This window comes from Bufo bufo, chromosome 6, assembly GCF_905171765.1.
Source record: "Bufo bufo chromosome 6, aBufBuf1.1, whole genome shotgun sequence".
In the NCBI taxonomy this organism is placed as follows: Eukaryota; Metazoa; Chordata; class Amphibia; order Anura; family Bufonidae; genus Bufo; species Bufo bufo.
The window spans coordinates 25,734,182-25,754,440 of record NC_053394.1 but is presented as its reverse complement, the minus strand read 5'-3'; the positions used below and the strand labels follow the sequence as shown (position 1 = coordinate 25,754,440).

General features: G+C 46.0%; 1 protein-coding gene across 2 annotated transcripts in view; it reads left to right on the top strand.

Moving 5' to 3' along the window:
• Positions 1–20,259, top strand: part of IFFO1 (intermediate filament family orphan 1) — a 46,490-nt gene that overhangs the window by 22,451 nt on the left and 3,780 nt on the right. Inside the window, exons 2-6 of one of the 2 annotated variants that reach the window (XM_040436956.1) lie at positions 8,369–8,429; positions 14,360–14,455; positions 14,917–15,090; positions 15,249–15,415; positions 15,940–16,060. In XM_040436956.1, coding sequence (XP_040292890.1) covers positions 8,369–8,429; positions 14,360–14,455; positions 14,917–15,090; positions 15,249–15,415; positions 15,940–16,060 — 619 coding nt within the window. The remainder of the gene's footprint in view (positions 1–8,368; positions 8,430–14,359; positions 14,456–14,916; positions 15,091–15,248; positions 15,416–15,939; positions 16,061–20,259) is intronic. The other variant, XM_040436957.1, reaches the window with a different exon arrangement.

The window sequence follows — 20,259 nt, the reverse complement described above, 5'->3', positions numbered from 1 at the left end:
ATGCCCCCATTAGTCCCCCCATGAAATAATAATGCCCCCATTAGTGCCCCATGAAAGAATAATGCCCCATTAGTGCCCCCAGGAAGAATAATGCCCCCATTAGTGCCCCCAGTAAGAATAATGCTCCCATTCATGCTCCCTAGGAAGAATAATGCCCTCATTAGTGCCCCCAGGAAGAATAGAAGAATAATGCCCCTATAAGTGCCCCCAGTAAGAATAATGCCCCGATTAGTGCCCCCAGTAAGAACAATGCCCCCATTAGTGCCCCCAGGAAGAATAATGCCCCCATTAGTGCCCCCAGGAAGAATAATGCCCCCATTAGTGCCCCCCAGGAAGAATAATGTCTTATTAGTGCCCCCATGAAGAATAATGCCCCCCATTAGTGCCCCCAGTAAGAATAATGCCCCCATTCGTGCTCCGTGCCGGTAGAAAAAAATTACTGGCACTGGCAGGGCAACTAAAATACCGGCCGAGTGGCAACCCTATGTAAGCCCCTCCCCCAGGAATGCCCATTTATGGGTGGGGATAACATAAGCCCCACCCATTTACAGCTCGGGACAGTTCAAGTTTGCCAGGACCGTCTCTGAAAATTTCTGGGCCTCTTCATGCTCCAGGGCAGTATTTAAACGATTTGCAATATTACTCATCGTTTTCTCTACATATGGTACTGAAAGTCGGTGTCCTCCTTTAATTGGAACCATGTGAGAAGTATACATGGGCTGGGTACCCTGTCTGACCATACAATACATGAAATGCGCCAAAAATTCACCTTGGAATCTGCTATGAACCCAGTCTAATGCTGAACTAAATGGGGGAACCCTGGGCAAGCAATTGCCCATTGCAACCAATCAGATTCCTCCTTTCGTTTCTCAGAGGCCCTTTGGGAAATGAAAGCTGCATTATGATTGGTTGCTATGGGCATCTGCTCAGTGATATTATGGCTGTGTCGTCCTCTAGGGCCGGTTGCCTTCTCAGCGCATGGAGCACAACATGCAGCTGCGCAGTGTTTGGGCTCTAAGGCACGTAGGCCAAAGCCTGGAAATGGGGACAGACTCCACAACAAGCTGACCTCGGGAAAGGGACTCTTCGAACAGCATCTTCTAAACCTCCCACCAAATTCTAGAAAACACAAAATTATTTCCCTCCCTGCACTGACATAATAATGAAAACATATGGGATCATTTATCATATTCATGTAAAGTAGAACTGGCTTAGTTGCCCATAGCAACCAATCAGATTCCACCTTTCATTTTTGACAGCTCCTTTGGAAAATGAAAGGTGGAGTCTGATTGGTTGCTAGGGGCAACTAAGCCAGTTCTACTTTACACCAGTTTGGTAAATGACCCCAATAGAGTCACGTGTGGTGTTCCCATATCTAATGTGCTGGAGTAGAGGAACAAGGGCCCCAGGTCCCCCATATTTGTGAAGCAAAATAGTTTTACTGATACAGGATATACATATATGTGATAGATGATAAATAATAAGAGATGGGCAGCACCCTCCAAAAATACCAAGAAAAGGTTCTTTTATTCACCAAATGGTTGCCGCATTGTTTTCTTTTGGAGTGTGCTGCCTATCTCTTATTTTTTATAGATAGATAGATAGAGTTTGCAGGACAAGTTGTACTTTCTAATGGCACCATTAATTATGGCATAAAATGCAGTGGAAAGCGGGGAAAAAATTCCAAACTGGGTGGAATTGGAAAAAAAACCTCAATCCCTCCACCGTTTTATGGATTTTTTTCCCCAGACCGTTTTGTTTACGGCAAAACTGACCCATGCCCTTCATTCTCTGGGTCAGTACTATTACAAGGATACCCCATATGTATAGGTTTTTTATGTGTAAATAGTGTAAAAATAAATGTAAACTTTGAGAATTTTTTTTTTTTTTTACATCACCATATTCTGACCCCCATAACTTTTTTATACTTATGTCTACTGAGCTGTTTAGAGGCTCATTCATAGTTTTTATTGATACCATTTTGGAGTGTGCATGACTTTTGGATCACATTTTATTTCATTTTTTGGGGTAAAAGAAGCAATGAAAAAATGGCAAATCGGCCATTTTGACGCCATTTGCTGTATTGGATTTTTTTTTAGATTTTAATATTATAGGCGTTTTCGGTTGCGATACCCAGGATGTTTATATTTATTGTTATTTAGGTTTTTGTATTGTTTTTTATTATACGGAAAGGGGGGTGATTTAAACTTATATATATTTTTTATTTTTTATATATTTTTTTACTTTTGTATAAAAAATTTTATCATCATTTTAAGGCTCATAAATGACCTTATAAATTATGTTTTTTTAATTCTTAATTTTGACCTGTAAGGGGTTTAAAAAAATGACCATTTCTTAGCATTTTGCTCATTTCTTATGTTGGCCTGCCATCTGGTGGCCAAAAATAAGAATTGCAGCATTAATGCTCTGACTTTCCATAGAGACTCAGAGCATTCAGCGCATGTACTGAAGTCCCGATTGGTCGCACGCGGCTTCAGTACTAAGCCCGGAAGAGTGAGCTTCCGGGTTTTTGCGCATTCAGGTGCCGTGATCTCGCTTGATCACGGCATCTAAAGTATTTAATTACCGCGATCTGCATTATTGCCGGTTGCGGTAATTAGCCACAGGTCTTTGCTGTTTGAAACAGCAGAGACTTGCCGGCCATGAGGCCTGCTGCACGAGCAAGCGGGCGTCATGCTTGCACAGCGCTACCAGCGCCGTACATGTACGGCGCTGGTAGCGAAAGGGTTAAACAATTCTGGACTGCGCATATGATGATGTCATGTGTTTGGAAGCCTCTGTTAGATTTGTTGGCAACATCTGGGTTAATTAGAGACACACCTGTGGATGTATTTAAATGCACACCTGAAACACACGGCTTCTTTGTGTAGCATCATGGGAAAGTCTAAAGAAATCAGCCAAGATACCAGGAAGAGAAATGTGGACGTGCACAAGTCTGGCTCAACCTTGGGTGCAATTTTACGATACCTGAAGGTTCCTCGTTCATCTGTACAAACAATTATATGCAACAAGATGGGAATGTCCGGCCATCATACCGCTCAGGAGGGAGACGGGTTCTGTGTCCCAGAGATGAACGCGCTTTGGTCCGGCATGTGCATATCAACCCAAGAACAAAAGCAAAAGACCTTGTGAAGATGATGGCGGAAGCTGGTAAGATTGTGTCCATATCCACAGTGAAACGAGTGCTGTATCAACATGGGCTGAAAGTCCACTCTGCCCGGAAGAAGACATTACTCCAAAAGAAACAGAAAAAAGCCAGATTAATGTTTGCAAATGCACACAGGAACAAAGACCTACATTTTTGGAGACGTGTCCTGTGGTTTGAGGAAAATAAAATTGAACTTTTTGGCCATAATGACCATCGTTACGTTTGGAGGAAAAAGGGAGACGCTTGGCGCAGCGTCATGTTGTGGGGTGGTTTTGCTGCAGGAGGGACTGGTGAACGTCACAAAATAGATGGCATCCAGTGGCGGATCCAGAGCCTGGTCTCGGGAGGGGCACTTCCAGATTATTTTGTGTCCGCCGGCACAAAACAATGGTGCTTATAGAACAGACTCCACAGTGTAGAGGTATACTGTATATTGTGGGGCACAGTGTAGAGGTATACTGTATATTGTGTGGCACAGTGTAGAGGTATACTGTATATTGTGCGGCACAGTGTAGAGGTATACTGTATATTGTGCGGCACAGTATAGAGGTATACTGTATATTGTGCGGCACAGTGTAGAGGTATACTGTATATTGTGTGGCACAGTGTAGAGGTATACTGTATATTGTGTGGCACAGTGTAGAGGTATACTGTATATTGTGTGGCACAGTGTAGAGGTATACTGTATATTGTGCGGCACAGTGTAGAGGTATACTGTATATTGTGGGGCACAGTGTAGAGGTATACTGTATATTGTGTGGCACAGTGTAGAGGTATACTGTATATTGTGTGGCACAGTGTAGCGGTATACTGTCTATTGTGGGGCACAGTGTAGAGGTATACTGTATATTGTGGGGCACAGTGTAGAGGTATACTGTATATTGTGTGGCACAGTGTAGAGGTATACTGTATATTGTGCGGCACAGTGGAGAGGTATACTGTATATTGTGTGGCACAGTATAGAGGTATACTGTATATTGTGCGGCACAGTGTAGAGGTATACTGTATATTGTGTGGCACAGTGTAGAGGTATACTGTATATTGTGTGGCACAGTGTAGAGGTATACTGTATATTGTGTGGCACAGTGTAGAGGTATACTGTATATTGTGCGGCACAGTGTAGAGGTATACTGTATATTGTGGGGCACAGTGTAGAGGTATACTGTATATTGTGTGGCACAGTGTAGAGGTATACTGTATATTGTGTGGCACAGTGTAGCGGTATACTGTCTATTGTGGGGCACAGTGTAGAGGTATACTGTATATTGTGTGGCACAGTGTAGAGGTATACTGTATATTGTGTGGCACAGTGTAGAGGTATACTGTATATTGTGTGGCACAGTGTAGAGGTATACTGTATATTGTGGGGCACAGTGTAGAGGTATACTGTACATTGTGTGGCACAGTGTAGAGGTATACTGTATATTGTGTGCACAGTGTAGAGGTATACTGTATATTGTGTGGCACAGTGTAGAGGTATACTGTATATTGTGTGGCACAGTGTAGAGGTATACTGTATATTGTGGGGCACAGTGTAGAGGTATACTGTATATTGTGTGGCACAGTGTAGAGGTATACTGTATATTGTGTGGCACAGTGTAGAGGTATACTGTATATTGTGTGGCACAGTGTAGAGGTATACTGTATATTGTGCGGCACAGTGTAGAGGTATACTGTATATTGTGTGGCACAGTGTAGAGGTATACTGTCTATTGTGTGCCACAGTGTAGAGGTATACTGTATATTGTGTGCACAGTGTAGAGGTATACTGTATATTGTGTGGCACAGTGTAGAGGTATACTGTATATTGTGTGGCACAGTGTATAGGTATACTGTATATTGTGTGGCACAGTGTAGAGGTATACTGTATATTGTGTGGCACAGTGTAGAGGTATACTGTATATTGTGGGGCACAGTGTAGAGGTATACTGTATATTGTGTGGCACAGTGTAGAGGTATACTGTATATTGTGTGGCACAGTGTAGAGGTATACTGTATATTGTGTGGCACAGTGTAGAGGTATACTGTATATTGTGCGGCACAGTGTAGAGGTATACTGTATATTGTGTGGCACAGTGTAGAGGTATACTGTCTATTGTGTGCCACAGTGTAGAGGTATACTGTATATTGTGTGCACAGTGTAGAGGTATACTGTATATTGTGTGGCACAGTGTAGAGGTATACTGTATATTGTGTGGCACAGTGTAGAGGTATACTGTCTATTGTGTGCCACAGTGTAGAGGTATACTGTATATTGTGTGCACAGTGTAGAGGTATACTGTACATTGTGTGGCACAGTGTAGAGGTATACTGTATATTGTGTGGCACAGTGTAGAGGTATACTGTATAATGTGGGGCACAGTGTAGCGGTATACTGTATATTGTGTGGCACAGTGTAGATGTATACTGTATATTGTGTGGCACAGTGTAGAGGTATACTGTATATTGTGTGGCACAGTGTAGCGGTATACTGTATATTGTGTGGCACAGTGTAGATGTATACTGTATATTGTGTGGCACAGTGTAGCGGTATACTGTATATTGTGTGGCACAGTGTAGAGGTATACTGTATATTGTGTGGCACAGTGTAGAGGTATACTGTATATTGTGTGGCACAGTGTAGAGGTATACTGTATAATGTGTGGCACAGTGTAGAGGTATACTGTATATTGTGTGGCACAGTGTAGAGGTATACTGTTTATTGTGTGGGACAGTGTAGAGGTATACTGTATATTGTGTGGCACAGTGTAGCGGTATACTGTATATTGTGTGGCACAGTGTAGAGGTATACTGTATATTGTGTGGCACAGTGTAGAGGTATACTGTACATTGTGGGGCACAGTGTAGAGGTATACTGTATATTGTGGGGCACAGTGTAGAGGTATACTGTATATTGTGGGGCACAGTGTAGCGGTATACTGTATATTGTGTGGCACAGTGTAGCGGTATACTGTATATTGTGGGGCACAGTGTAGCGGTATACTGTATATTGTGGGGCACAGTATAGAGGTATACTGTATATTGTGGGGCACAGTGTAGAGGTATACTGTATATTGTGGGGCACAGTGTAGCGGTATACTGTACATTGTGGGGCACAGTGTAGCGGTATACTGTATATTGTGTGGCACAGTGTAGAGGTATACTGTATATTGTGGGGCACAGTGTAGCGGTATACTGTACATTGTGGGGCACAGTGTAGCGGTATACTGTATATTGTGTGGCACAGTGTAGAGGTATACTGTATATTGTGGGGCACAGTGTAGCGGTATACTGTACATTGTGGGGCACAGTGTAGCGGTATACTGTATATTGTGGGGCACAGTGGATGCTATATGTGTATAACATAAACATACTCCACATGAACACTTACAGTTACTTGACCCTTGGGGATCTCGGACACCACTTCCACACTTTGGCCGGGGGCTCGGCGGAGCTGATGTTGTGTTTTATCCTAATGAGAAAGATTTCATAATAAGGATTTGGAGAAGGGGCAGAGGGATAGCAGAGCAGGGAGAGGCTGGTGCTGCTACTACGGGGTCATACCATGAGGGAGTAATAAAGCCCACCATAATGCCCCCCCAGTAGAAATAATTCTCCTTATAATGTGAAAATGCAAAAAATACCCCCTTGTAAACAAGAGCCCCCCCAATGTGCCAGTAACAAGAGCCCCCCCCCCCCCCTCCTATATGCCAGTAAAACTATTGTACATATAAAAAAAAAAACACTTATACTTACCTCCATGTCAGCGATGCGATGCAGGCCTCTTCCAGCCTGTGTCCCGCGCTGTACGGCTCAGGCGTACGTCATCGCGCCGCCTGCGCCGGCCTCTGTTAGGCTGCAGCCACTAGGCCGGCAGCCTATTAGAGGAAGGGGAAGGGAGACGCCTCTCGCTCCCCTGCCCCCCCCCAGAACCACAGGCATCTGTTTCGCTGTCCTGAGGACGTTGCCCCCCACTTCTGAGCAGCTTGGTGGGGGGGTAATTGCCCCGTTGCCCCCCCCCCCCCCCCCCCTGGATCCGCCAGTGATGGCATCATGAGGAAAGAAGATTATGGAGAAATACTGAAGCAACATCTCAAGACATCAGCCAGGAAGTTAAAGCTTGGGCGGAAATGGGTCTTCCAAATGGACAATGGCCCGAAGCATACTGCCAAACTGGTTACAAAGTGGCTCAAGGGCTCATGCCCACAAACATAAGGCTCCGCGCATACAGCAGTTCTGCAATACACGGGTCACCAGCCTTGTGCTTTCCGCATCACAGATGCAGACCTATTCACTTGAATGGGTCCGCAAATCTGGAAATCCGGAGGTGTTTCTGGCTGTGCCTCCGTACAGCAAAAAAGTACTTTTTTGCGGTGCGGATCGCGGACCCCATTTAAGTGAATGGGTCCGCGATCCGGATGCGTTACCCTACAGTCGGTGCCCGTGCATTGCGGACCGCAATTTGCGGTCCGCAACATGGGCACGAAGCCCTTACTTTCGTGGGCATGAGCCCTATGGATAACAAAGTCAATGTTTTGGAGCGGCCATCACAAAGCCCTGATCTCAATCCTATTGAAAATTTATGGGCAAAGCTGAAAGGGCTCAGTCACACCAGTTCTGTCAGGAGGAAAGGGCCCAAATTCCGACCAACTATTGTGAGAAGCTTGTGGAAGGATATCCAAAACGTTTGACCCAAGTCATACAGTTTAAGAGCAATGGTACCAAATATTAATGAAATGTATGTCAACTTTTAACTTTGCAGAAAGTAATAAAAATGCCTTAAAACGTTCTCTCTCATTATTCTGGCATTTGGCAAATAATAATAATGATGGTAATCCTAATTGACCAAAAACAGGAAAGGTTTCTTCTGATTTCATGTCAGATATTGAGAAAATCCTGCAGATGTGTCCTTTTCTATAGTGTATGTGAACTTCTCTCCCCTCATTCTAGAGACTGGCGGGGGTCTCAGCGCTCTGACCTCCACCAATCTAATTATTTTTATTTATTTGACTAAAACTCATTCCTTTTGGAGAAAGCTTTAAGATCCTTTTTGTCGCAATTTACACCAAATCTGCGCAAATTGCATAATGAATATGTCTGCAATATGAATCTGTCTACATGCAGCATGGACGTGTAGAATACACCCCTTCCCCAATAAAACCCGTCACGGCCCTTGTATTGAGGCCCGGCTCCTGATCTTTCTGTGTCTGTCTCTTGTAGATGGGAGGAGGAGTACACGGCTCGCGTTCAGCTGCAGCAGAGGGTGGCCGAGCTGGATGAGGTGAGACAATCCCTTCCATGATATCATCCCATATACACCGCTATGCATCAGCGCTACGCCCTGCTGCATCTCAGTAGTCACATACCCCATCTCTCTGACTTACAGTATGGCCTAAATCCTAACTTCCGTCACAAAACTGCACAATCTGCAATCTGAAATTATTGCCACACATAGCATCCCCAAAAATAGTGCCGCATATTGTGCTGCCCAATAATAGTGGCACATTCCTCTGAGCTGTATGCTGCATTGTATCCTGCCCATTACAACAGAGGTGCCCTGTGCCTCAATCCCCAGAGGAGCGGAGAGGAGGATGGGAGTGTTGGTGACCTTGGCTGAAACAGTTATTCACAGTGGCAATCCTCACACCGACGCTCCCTAGGGCATAGGCAGTGACGAGGGGGCACACCCTTTCTTCCCTTGGGGCACACCCTAATGTTAGGGCTCCTTCCTGATAATAGTTGGGGTGACCTTGCTGTTCTGAATGTTGTATAGATGCAAGGCAGGAGATGTGGGTGCAGAGGCCGGCAAATGGTGCTGGAGTCAGTAACCAGGCCAGATGTAGAAAATTGATAAGCCTCTCTTTACTAAAGTGCAGAATTGCAGTTGTAGTACATCCAGCAGTATAAAACACAGTTCCAAACAATTCACAGTGTAAATCTCCCCAGATAGCGATATTTGGATAAGAGCAAAGATGGGGGTTGTAGTATGCCCTCTATCTCTCTAAAGTCTCTCTGCAGAATCTAAGGCTGTCTGTAATTCCCGGCGGAGGGGCACAGGATTAAGATACGGCTGGCCAGGCCCGTGTTCAGGTGTGAAGCATGTATTAGCAATGTTCCTCCCCCTGCAGTAAAGTCTCTCAGCCGTAAACAGCGAATACCTTACTGACTGACTCCAGTGCTCGGCCTTGAAGATTCTGGACCTTCTAGTTCTCTCTCGCTCTCTTTCTGGAGTACAGTTAGGGCTCTTTCACACTTGCATTCTTGTCTTCCGGCATAGAGTTCCGTCGTCAGGGCTCTATGCCGGAAGAATCCTGATCAGGATTATCCTAATGCATTCTGAATGGAGAGAAATCCGTTCAGGATGCATCAGGATGTCTTCAGTTCCGGAACGGAACGTTTTTTGGCCGGAGAAAATACCGCAGCATGCTGCGCTTTTTGCTCCGGCCAAAAATCCGGAACACTTGCCGCAAGGCCGGATCCGGAATTAATGCCCATTGAAAGGCATTGATCCGGATCCGGCCTTAAGCTAAACGTCGTTTCGGCGCATTGCCGGAGCCGACATTTAGCTTTTTCAGAGTGGTTACCATGGCTGCCGGGACGCTAAAGTCCTGGCAGCCATGGTAAAGTGTAGTGGGGAGCGGGGGAGCAGTATACTTACCGTCTGTGCGGCTCCCGGGGCGCTTCAGAGTGACGTCAGGGCGCCCCAAGCGCATGGATCATGTGATCACATGGATCACGTCATCCATGCTCATGGGGCGCTCTGACGTCATTCTGGAGCGCCCCGGGAGCCGCACGGACTGTAAGTATACTGCTCCCCCGCTCCCCGCTCCTACTATGGCAACCAGGACTTTAATAGCGTCCTGGGTGCCATAGTAACACTGAACGCATTTGGAAGACGGTTCCGTCTTCAAATGCTTTCAGTACACTTGCGTTTTTCCGGATCCGGCAAGTAATTCCGGCAAGTGGAGTACACGCCGGATCCGGACAACGCAAGTGTGAAAGAGGCCTTACTTAGACGTTGTGCCATGTTACTGTACCTTAAAGAGACCAGCTGTGTATAGAGACTTATAGGCAATTAAGAGAACCATCTCGCTAGTGCCACCTTGTGGAAGTACTGTAAAGTAGAGATGGCCTTCTTGATAGCACCACTCGCGTTTGGTGCAAATCCGTGATGGATCTGCACAGATGGATCCGTTCAGATAATACAACCGCCTGCATCCGTTCAGAACGGATCCGTTTGTATTATCTTTAACATAGCCATGACGGATCCGTCTTGAACACCATTGAAAGTCAATGGAGGACGGATCCGTTTTCTATTGCGCCAGATTGTGTCATAGAAAACGGATCCGTCCCCATTGACTTACATTGTGTGTCAGAATGGATCCGTTTGGCTCAGTTTCGTCAGACAGTTTGGTGTCCGCCTCCAAAGCGGAATGGAGACGGAACGGAGGCAAACTGATGCGTTCTGAGCGGATTCTTTTCCATTCAGAATGCAGTAGGGCAAAACTGATCCATTTTGGACCGCTTCTGAGAGCCCTGAACGGATCTCACAAACGGAAAGCCAAAACGCCAGTGTGAAAGTAGCCTAACACTACCTAGAGTCACACTTACTAAACTAGGGGCAGACCTAAGTCAATCACCTAGCTTCCTACAAGGGCAGTCAGGATTGTTAACCCTGACTGATCCATACAGAGCTATATGGGTTATTCAACACATCACAACATTATGCATCCTAGGACCCTATTCTGGGGTTGGACATGTACTCGTTGGACATCTGGTTCTCCTGATCCAGTTGGGATTTAACATCTGGATTGAAAGAACTGATCTGTCTAGGTAGGATGAATAGAGGATACCCAGTAGGTCCAAAAAGTCGTGGAGACCCTGGGGCGTATGCCTTGTGGGGCGTATGCCTAGTCCATTCCTTTTGAGGAACCCACCAAAAACTTCTCAAATTCATTGGGCATGGTAAACTGTTGGGAAAGGGGGGGGGGGTTAGTGGGGGTGTAGGAGTGATGTCATGTGGTACAGCGAAGGGCAACCGACAGGAGCGATATTAATTTATGGCAAGCGCCCGTCACGCATGGATTACATTAGAATATGTTCCAGTTAGCACACTAATTAGATCTGATGTGACCTACATAGATGGCAGTCAGGTCATCCTCGGCCTCAAGGCTCCGGGTTCTGCCATGAAATATATTTCCACAGATGGGAATAGAAAATTTCACATCCATGTTCTTCAGTCACATATCTTCCCTTTTATTTGCTCACTTCTGTCTTGCAAAAAGAGAAGCTAGCTACTTCCTCCCTCACTGATGTCATCACTGATCTCCTTTTCCCAGCATCCATTGTTTTCAGTGGTCCTGACGGGAGACTTGGTGTTGGCTAGACTATGGTATGAGGTATAAATAATCTACACAAGGAGGTAAGGCCTTTCCTGGTCGGATCCCAAGGTTGAAATCACCAAAAATATATTCCATTTGTGACTGCTGCTCTGAAGGAACCGTAACACACCCGTGAGCAGAGAAAAGGGATGTCACCAGGATTTGATGGGCCAGAAGACACAACGAGTATGTGGTCAGATCCAGGAGTAGAACAACAGGTACCACTCTAGTCAGAGGACAGAGACGAGAGCAGCATCCAGAAACAAGGACAAAGTCAATCAGAAGGAGACATGATGTCATCAGAACCACTTAGTAGTGCCGCTTTAGGCCGAGGGCCTCATTTTTCTAGGGGATCCAAAGAATAGGACTCACTGATACAACCTATGAATGTATACCTCCAGCAGCAGTGATGTACAGCACACCATTGTGTATGCGTACAGTGCCATACGCTGCCCATGAGCACCCATGGTGGTATACTCTTTTATTGTATTCTTCTGTATAAGACGATTCAGCAGAATACAATGCATTAGGAAAGTCTTTAAACCCTTTCACTTTTTTTCACATTTTGTTACGTTGCTCCTTGTGACAAAATAAAAAGATCAAGTTTATCCCCCATCATTCTGCAATCAATCCCACATAATGAGAAAGTGAAAACCGAAATTTTGAAATTCTTGCAAATTTATTGAATCTAAAATTTGGCCTGGACATAACTATTCAACCTCTTTGCGATGACACTTGACATTCAGCTCTGGGGTCTCCCGTTTCTCTGGATCATCTTTGAGATGTTCTACACCTTGATTGTGGAGTCACCTGTGGTAGATTCAGGTGACTGGACATGATTTGGAAAGACACAGCCTTGTCTATATAACTAAGGTCTCCGAGATGACAATGCATATGAGAGCAAAAACTAAGCCAGGAGGAGGAGGAAAGAACTGCCTGTGGAGCTCAGAGACAGGATTGTGTGGAGGCACAGATCCACAGAAGGGGGCAAAACATTTCTCTACACTGAAAGTTCCCAAGAGCATAGAGGGCCTTGGTAAGAAAGGTGACCAAGAACCCAATGATCACTCTGGAAGAGCTCCAAAGATGCTGTGTGCAGATGGGAGAAACTTCCAGAAGTTCCACCATCAATGCAGCCTCCACCAATCTGGGCTTTATGGCAGAGTTGCCAGAAAGAAGCCTCTCCTCATTGAAAGACAATAAAAAGCCGCCTGGAGTTTGTAATAAAAGCACCTAAAGGACTCTCAGACTGTGAGAAACAAGAGTCTGATGAAACCAAGATTGAACTTTTTGGCCTCAATTCTAAGCGTCATGTCTGGAGGAAACCAGGCGCCGCTCATCACCTGCCCAATACCATTGCTACAGTGAAGCATGGTGATTAACTATTACTCCTATACACAGCCTGTAGGACATAATACACACATTAAAGTTACATAACCATTCATTGGTCACGTGGCCTATGTGCAGATCTGTACCATTCAAATCATGGGCTGCCATACCAAGCACAGCCACTATACAATCTATGGCGCTGTGGTTGATATGCTGTGAGGGGACCATAGCCCCTGATGGGCACAGGTGCTGGGAGTCGGTCCCACTCCAATTTGATATTGATGACCTATCCTGAAGGTACCCCTTAAAATATTGAACTCTCATGGGACATAAATTCAGCGGGGGGGGGGGGGGGGGGGATCTGCGGATTTTGCAAAAAAACAATGAATCCACTGCAAAATTTATTGCAAAGAGTATTGTTGCAGATTATACTGTGGATTTTACCCTATGCGGAGCAAGGGTACAACTACATGCGGCATAACAATCTGCACATTTTTTTTAGAAAAATCTGCAGCGCTTTACAGTAGCAGCAAGGTGCATGAGAGTTAAAGAAATCTTATACACACATAAAAAAAAAACTGCAGCGGAAATTGACTTGGGGTGTGGCTTACCAGCGCGGTTTTCATCTTTTGCAATGCATAGGGTGAAATCCGCTGCAAAACCAAATCTGCAGCAGATTTTCTGCTGTGAAGATCAACGCCGGTCAATTTCTGCAGATTTTTTTTCTGTAGTGTGTGGCTGAGATTTGGTAAAGACTCTTAAAGGGCATCTGTCAGCAGTTTTGTACCTAAGACACTGGCTGACCTGTTACATGTGCTCTTGGCAGCTGAAGGCATCTTGCCCGCATTGCTGAGAAAAATTGTGTTTTAATATATGCAAATGAGCCTTTAGGAGCAACAGGGGCGTTACCATTACACCTAGAGCCTCTGCACTCTCTGCAACTGCCGCGACCTCTGCACTATGACAGGACCAGGCGGTGTAAATGCTTTCACTGCCTGGTCCTGTCAAAGTGCAGAGTGCTCGGCAGTTGCAGAGAGAGCTGAGCCTACAGGTTTAACGACAATGCCCCCATTGCTCCTAGCGGCTCATTTGCACATATTAAAACTTCAATAATGGCACATATGAACATGAGTCCAACACAGATGCCTTCAGCTGCCAAGCGCACATGTAACAGTGTCAGCCAGTGTCATAGGTACAAAACTGCTGACAGATGCATATATATATTTCTGTTTCATATGAATGTACTGATACCCAATACAATGTAATAATGTGGACAAAAGGATCAGTCTGCCACACAGTGGTTGTTAATGGTACTGCATTTCTCTTAAAGCAGAATGGCCTCTGTATCTTCATACCAGCCATGTATTTTACAACTATTAATGACATTTGAAAAAAAAATTAAAAGAATAGAGAAAAATAATTTGTAGAATGGTCTACGGGTGAGGATCTTGGGTAGACTATCTCACAATGCTTGGTAACCGCATCTGCTCTCTCCACACAGGAGGCGCAGGATTCAGCACTTTACCAGGAAGAGCTGGCAATGAAGGTCAAGCAGCTCAAAGCCGAACTTGTTGTCTTCAAGGGGTTAATGAGCAATGTGAGTATCTGGTGTATCAAACATATTTACCAATGTTGTGTATTTTTCATGCTTTTTATCCAGTTTTCAGTTCTTATTTTCAAGGTGCAATGCAAATGTAAAAAGCTCTTAATTTTAAAAATGGAAACCGTCGATAAGCAGGCTGACTACTGTTGCTGATGGAGCTTATTGCTCCTATGCTATGTGAATATGCTCATCGATACACAAATATCTAAATCTATAACCCTATGAATGCCTGATGCCTACGTGGGGCGTTCACATTTATAAACTCAAGGGGAATTATTGAGGGTGCTTATTAAGATTTGCAGCCCAATGACAGTAGGTCACCATTATGCACTCAAAGAACGAAATATAGACCCATAAAAAGATTGAAAGATCCGTCAAAAGCACCTTGTTGATGGTTTCCATATCATTTGGGGGCGAACTGGACAATAGGTGATCCCTTCCATTCTGTGTCCTAGAACTTGACAGACCTAGATACCAAGATCCAGGAGAAGGCCATGCGGGTAGATATGGACATCTGCCGACGCATCGATATCACTGCCAAGCTGTGCGACGTGGCTCAGCAGCGTAGCTGCGAGGACATGATCAACATGCTGCAGGTTGGAATGAAATCCCAAGACGTCTCTGCAAAGGTTCATTATTGTGTGAAAGCATTTGAGAATGAATTGTCTTAAAGGAGAATCATAGCGCCCCCTCTAGTAACCTGTGACTTCATCGACAGCACTCAAAAAGTTGCTATGGGGCCCAGTCAGTTCTAGTTATGCCAGTTGTCTCACTCCATTTTCCCCAGACCGTCCACCTCTCTCCTATGAAAGTTTTGGGAAGAAGAAAAGAGAGGAAACCCGCAACCGACGATGAGACATCTGTGTGCGAGAGCGAGAGTGCAAGAGGAGGAGAGGAAGATGAAAGTACTGCTCTGAGTATCAACGAGGAGATGCAGAAGATGCTGAACCAGCTGTGCGTCATTTACTTTACCAGTACATTATGAAACTAGAATTGATCTGTGGTTACAAAACTACAACTCCCAGCATCACTGTGACTCTCAGAACCTAAGAGCAGTTGTAGTTTTGCAGCCCCAGGTCAGGGAACTGGGGCTGCAGCAGAAACAGTCACCACCAGAGACTTGGGGGCCCCATAGTGCCCTGGTCCTGCATAATGGAAGAGGTCCACTATATGATGGCAGTAATTGCATCCGTATTGCACGTAGCGGAATGAGACCATGCACAGAGGTATGTGGCACTTCTGTAGGCTGCATCCTTTTAAAGTTAGTGTCGTTTCATTTAGCAAGTTCACTAACTGGGGGCGCTGTTGCATTAGATCTATAGAGAGTATTTGGCACCTGAAGTGGTGGAAAGCGGTACTGCAAGTGCAAAACACAATTGTAAAAACTTTTGGTGGAAGGATCCACTGTGCACTGCAGATGTAACATGACATATAAAATGTATAATAGTATCGTCTCTGATAATGGTTTCCTTCTGCAGACGTGACTATGATTTTGAGGATGACTGTGACAGCCTTGCTTGGGAAGAGACGGATGAAACGTTGTTATTATGGGAGGACTTCTCCGGATACGCCATGTCTGCTGTCGACAACCAAGGAGAGGTAATGCCTCCAGTTTCCTATAGGGGGTGCAAAAACCTGAGAGTTTCATAGATGTCATCTTCACATTATTACATAACATCATCAGTGCCAGAAACAAATCGTTAATTTCTAACGATAATTTGTTTTCCCTTAGACCTAACAGCAGCACAGATGGGGATAACCACATCCCGTGGACTGGTAGGACCAGCGGAATTATTAATGAGCCCAAGTAAATAAAACAATTAAACAATTAAGTATCCCCTATAAAGGAGGGAATCACCCCCAGCCCACTGTGTTATAGCAAGGAAAAAACTAGACTTACTAGGGTGGGATCTTTGTGTGATGCTGTTAGGACTAAGGGAAAACAAATTATCGTTAGAAATTAACGATTCCCTTACGTCCTACCAGCAGCACAGATGGGGAGATAGCAAGAAGAACCCCTAGGGAGGGCCCTCATGCCTGGCAGAATCCAGTAAAGTCTGCCCAAAGGCCGAGTTTTCAGCTAATCTGGCATCCAATCTATAATGGGAGATGAATGTTGATTTAGAGCTCCAGGAGGCAGACTTGCAAATGATGTTGAGAGGAAGAAAACTCCTCTCGGCAAAACAAGTAGCTACGACCCTAGTAGAATGGGCCTTCACTAACCCCGAAGGGTCCAGAGATTGGGAAACAAAGGATTCTCTAATAGCCTCCTTAATCCATTGACTGATGGATGGTTTAGATGCCTTACGGCCTTTAAACTTACCGGAAAACAGGATTAGAAGATTTTCATGTTTCCTGAACTTCTTTGATCTATCCACATAGATCCAGAGGCATCTCGAGACGTCCAGAGGATGTCTAACAGGTTCCTCGGAGGAGGTAGAAGGTGTAGAAAGAACCGTGAGGGATATTACCTGGTTGATATTCTGGAACGAAGGAACTTTAGGCCTAAAGTACGGGAGAAATCTTAGAAGGACCCGGTCTTGCAAAAAGATGGTATAGGGCTCGTGTGCTGAGAGAACTTGAAGCTCAGAGACCCTCTTGGCCGAAGTCACTGCAAGGAGAAAAAGTTTCCATGTGACAAACTTGAAATCCACCTCCTCCAAAGGCTCAAAGGGGGGAGATGCTTACCCCTTGAGAACTACTGATAAATCCCATTGAGGAATGGGTCTCAGTACTGTAGGCTTTAATCTTTAAGCTCCTTTAAGGAACCGTTTGATGAGATGGCTGAAACTTGAACCCTCAGAGTAGATGGAGCAAACCCCTTGTCAATGCCGTCTTGCAGGAACTGAAGGATGGCGGAGAGGGGCGGATCTGCAGACGCTATCTCCTTTGAGGTACACCAGGATGAGAATATCCTCATAATCCGTGAGTAGGCTCTCTTGGTGGAGTCCGCTCTTGAATGAGACAGCATTCTCAGGAACGACTCTGAAAGCCCTTCTATTCTGGGAAGGGACTGATCAACCTCCAGGCTGTCAGGTTGAACCTGTGCAGATCTGAGCAGAGGTGAATGTCCCACAACACCAGGGTCTGCCGAGAAGGGAGCCTCCAATATTGCCCTCGACTCATTTGGGTGAGCTGGGTAAACCAGGATCTCTTCGGCCAAAACGTTATGATGGCTATCACAGAGGCCTGATCCTGACGGATTTTCATCAATACCCTCGGAATCATGGAAAACGGAGGGAAGATGTAAGCCAGCCTGAACCTTCAGGATATTGACAGAGCATCTATCGCCAGGTAATTGTCCTCCCTGTAAAGGGAGTAAAACCTCTCCACCTTGGCATTGAACCTTGTTGCCATAAGATCCACCTCTGGCATTCCACACTTGAGGACTATCTGCTTGAATATCTCTGGATGTAAAGACCACTCCACTGTTGGAAAAACGCGGCTCAGCCGATCAGCTATCATATTGAGGGAGCCTCGAATGTGGATCGCAGATAAGTGGGAAAGGTTCGACTCTGCCCAATCCAGAATCACCCCGATCTCTGATAGGAGGGGAAGTGATCTTGTGCCTCCCTGCTTGTTGATGTAAAGTACCGCAGTCATATTGTCTGACTAGACTTTCGCAGCTTTGCCCCGAATCTGAGGGGCAAAGTGAAGAAGGGGTAGCCGCATAGCTCGAATCTCGCGGAGATTGGATGAGAGAATCCGCTCCTAAGGAGACCAGGTTCCGTGAACTGGAGAGTCGTCTATGTGAGCGCCCCAGCCTAGTTGGGACGCATCTGTTGTCAATATGATCCAGGTTGGCTGGGTCATAGACTTCCCATCTAAAAGATGGAACCACCATCTGAGGGAATACCGAGTTCGCCAAGACAGAGAGCACAGGGAGTTTATTCCATTTGGAGAGGACCTCCGACTGTAGAGGGCGGAGGTGCCATAGAGCCCAAGGAACTGCTTCCGCAGACGCTGACATGAGCCCCAACATCTTCATGAGAGTCCGAATTGGGACTCGTCGAGGAACGGATAGAAACTCTGCCATGTTCTGTATCCGGGATCTTCTTTCTGGAGTCAACTGGAGAGACATCCCGACGGAGTCGATTATGAAGCCTAGATATCTTACCGAAGTTGACGGGCTCACGTTCGACTTCTGCCAGTTGATGATCCAACCCAGGCGGAACAGAAAGGAGATTGCTACATGAAGATGGTGGGTGAGGACCGGTAGAGAAGAGGCTTTCAAAAGACAATCGTCCAGATAAGGAATGATGGTCAGTAGTCCTTGAAGTCTTAAAGCCGTCACCACAGAAACCACCACTTTGGTAAAAGTGTGAGGGGCAGAAGAAATGCCAAAAGGAAGGGCAACAAACTGAAGGTATCTGGTGACACCGAAACCTGGACCGCGATCCTGAGATATTTCCTCGAAGCAGGATGAATCAGGATGTGCCGATATGCATCTTTGAGGTCCAGGGTTGCCATCACGTCCCCAGGATTGAGAACGTGAACCACTGACCTGATGGTCTCCATACGAAACTTCACCTTCCTTATATACCGATTGAAATACCTCAGATCGATAATCATCCGGAGATCTCCTGACGTCTTGGGAACCAGAAAAACTGGTGAGTAGTTCCCTAAGCCCCGTTCCCCTGCCGGAACCTCCTCCAGTAAATACCTCTTGGAGATGATATTCAGGACCCAGGGATCTGAAATATTTCGGATCCAATCCTCCTTGAAGTGAGAGAGACGGCCCCCGTCGGGTAGATGAGGCAGAGGAATGAGGAAGCTTTCTGGCAGGACGGCAGGAGTAACGGGAGTCATCCAAGAGCCTCGAGGAGGCCCATAGTCAGAAGGTGGATTTTCTATCCTTGGCTCCTTCGCGAGAGCGCTTCGAACCCCTTTGCTGCGCTCCCCAGTCCCTTCGAGCTCTTGACTGCTGGCCAGACCTACCTCCGCAGTCCTGTCTGCCCCACCCTCGAAAGGACTGTTGGGGAAGACTCTTCCCCTTCTTATCTGATAGGCCTTCCATAATTATAGCAAGCTCCGAGCCGAACAAACGGCTGGGCTCAAAGGGAAGGCCACATAAGTTGTATTTAGAGGAGTTGTCAGCGACCCAAGGCTTAAGCCACAAAGGCCTACGGGCCGCTGACACAAGGGCTATGGATTTGGCCCCAATTTCAGCTGAAGCTGCGCAGTATCGCACATGAAATTCGTAGCCAGGTTAATGGTCTTGAAGGCAGCCAGAATGTCTTCATGAGACACCTTCTGATCCACGTCAGTCTGAATCTGGTTCAGGCGAGTCCGGAGGAACGTAGAGACCTCGGTAGCAGCAATGGCTGTAGAAGCGGATGCTGTGGCTGCCGTGTAACCTCTTCTCAGAGTGCACTCCGTTCTCCTGTCAAGGGGATCCTGAAAACTAGACCCATCGTCTGCTGGAACCAGAGTGCGTCTGGACAATTTGGCAATAGCCATGTCCACCTTGGGAATGGAACCCCACGTTTCCACCAAGGATTTAGCCATCGGGAACATGGTTCTAAATTTCTTGGTTAGAACCGGACCTTTCTCAGGTCTCTTACACTCTGTACGCATGACAGAGAGGAGGGTCTCATCCGCTTTAAAGACACGTGGTGCCCGACTAGCGGGATCGGAAAGGCTCCCCCGGGTCAACATCATGGTCCTCCGACCTGATGGACTTGAGTAGCTTTTGTGTCTTTTCTGGAGGAAAAAAACACAAGGTAAGCTCCTCCTCATCTGAGGAGGAAGAAACTAAGGAGACCACAGAAGGTCTCTCCACCGGAGCAGAGGTCTCC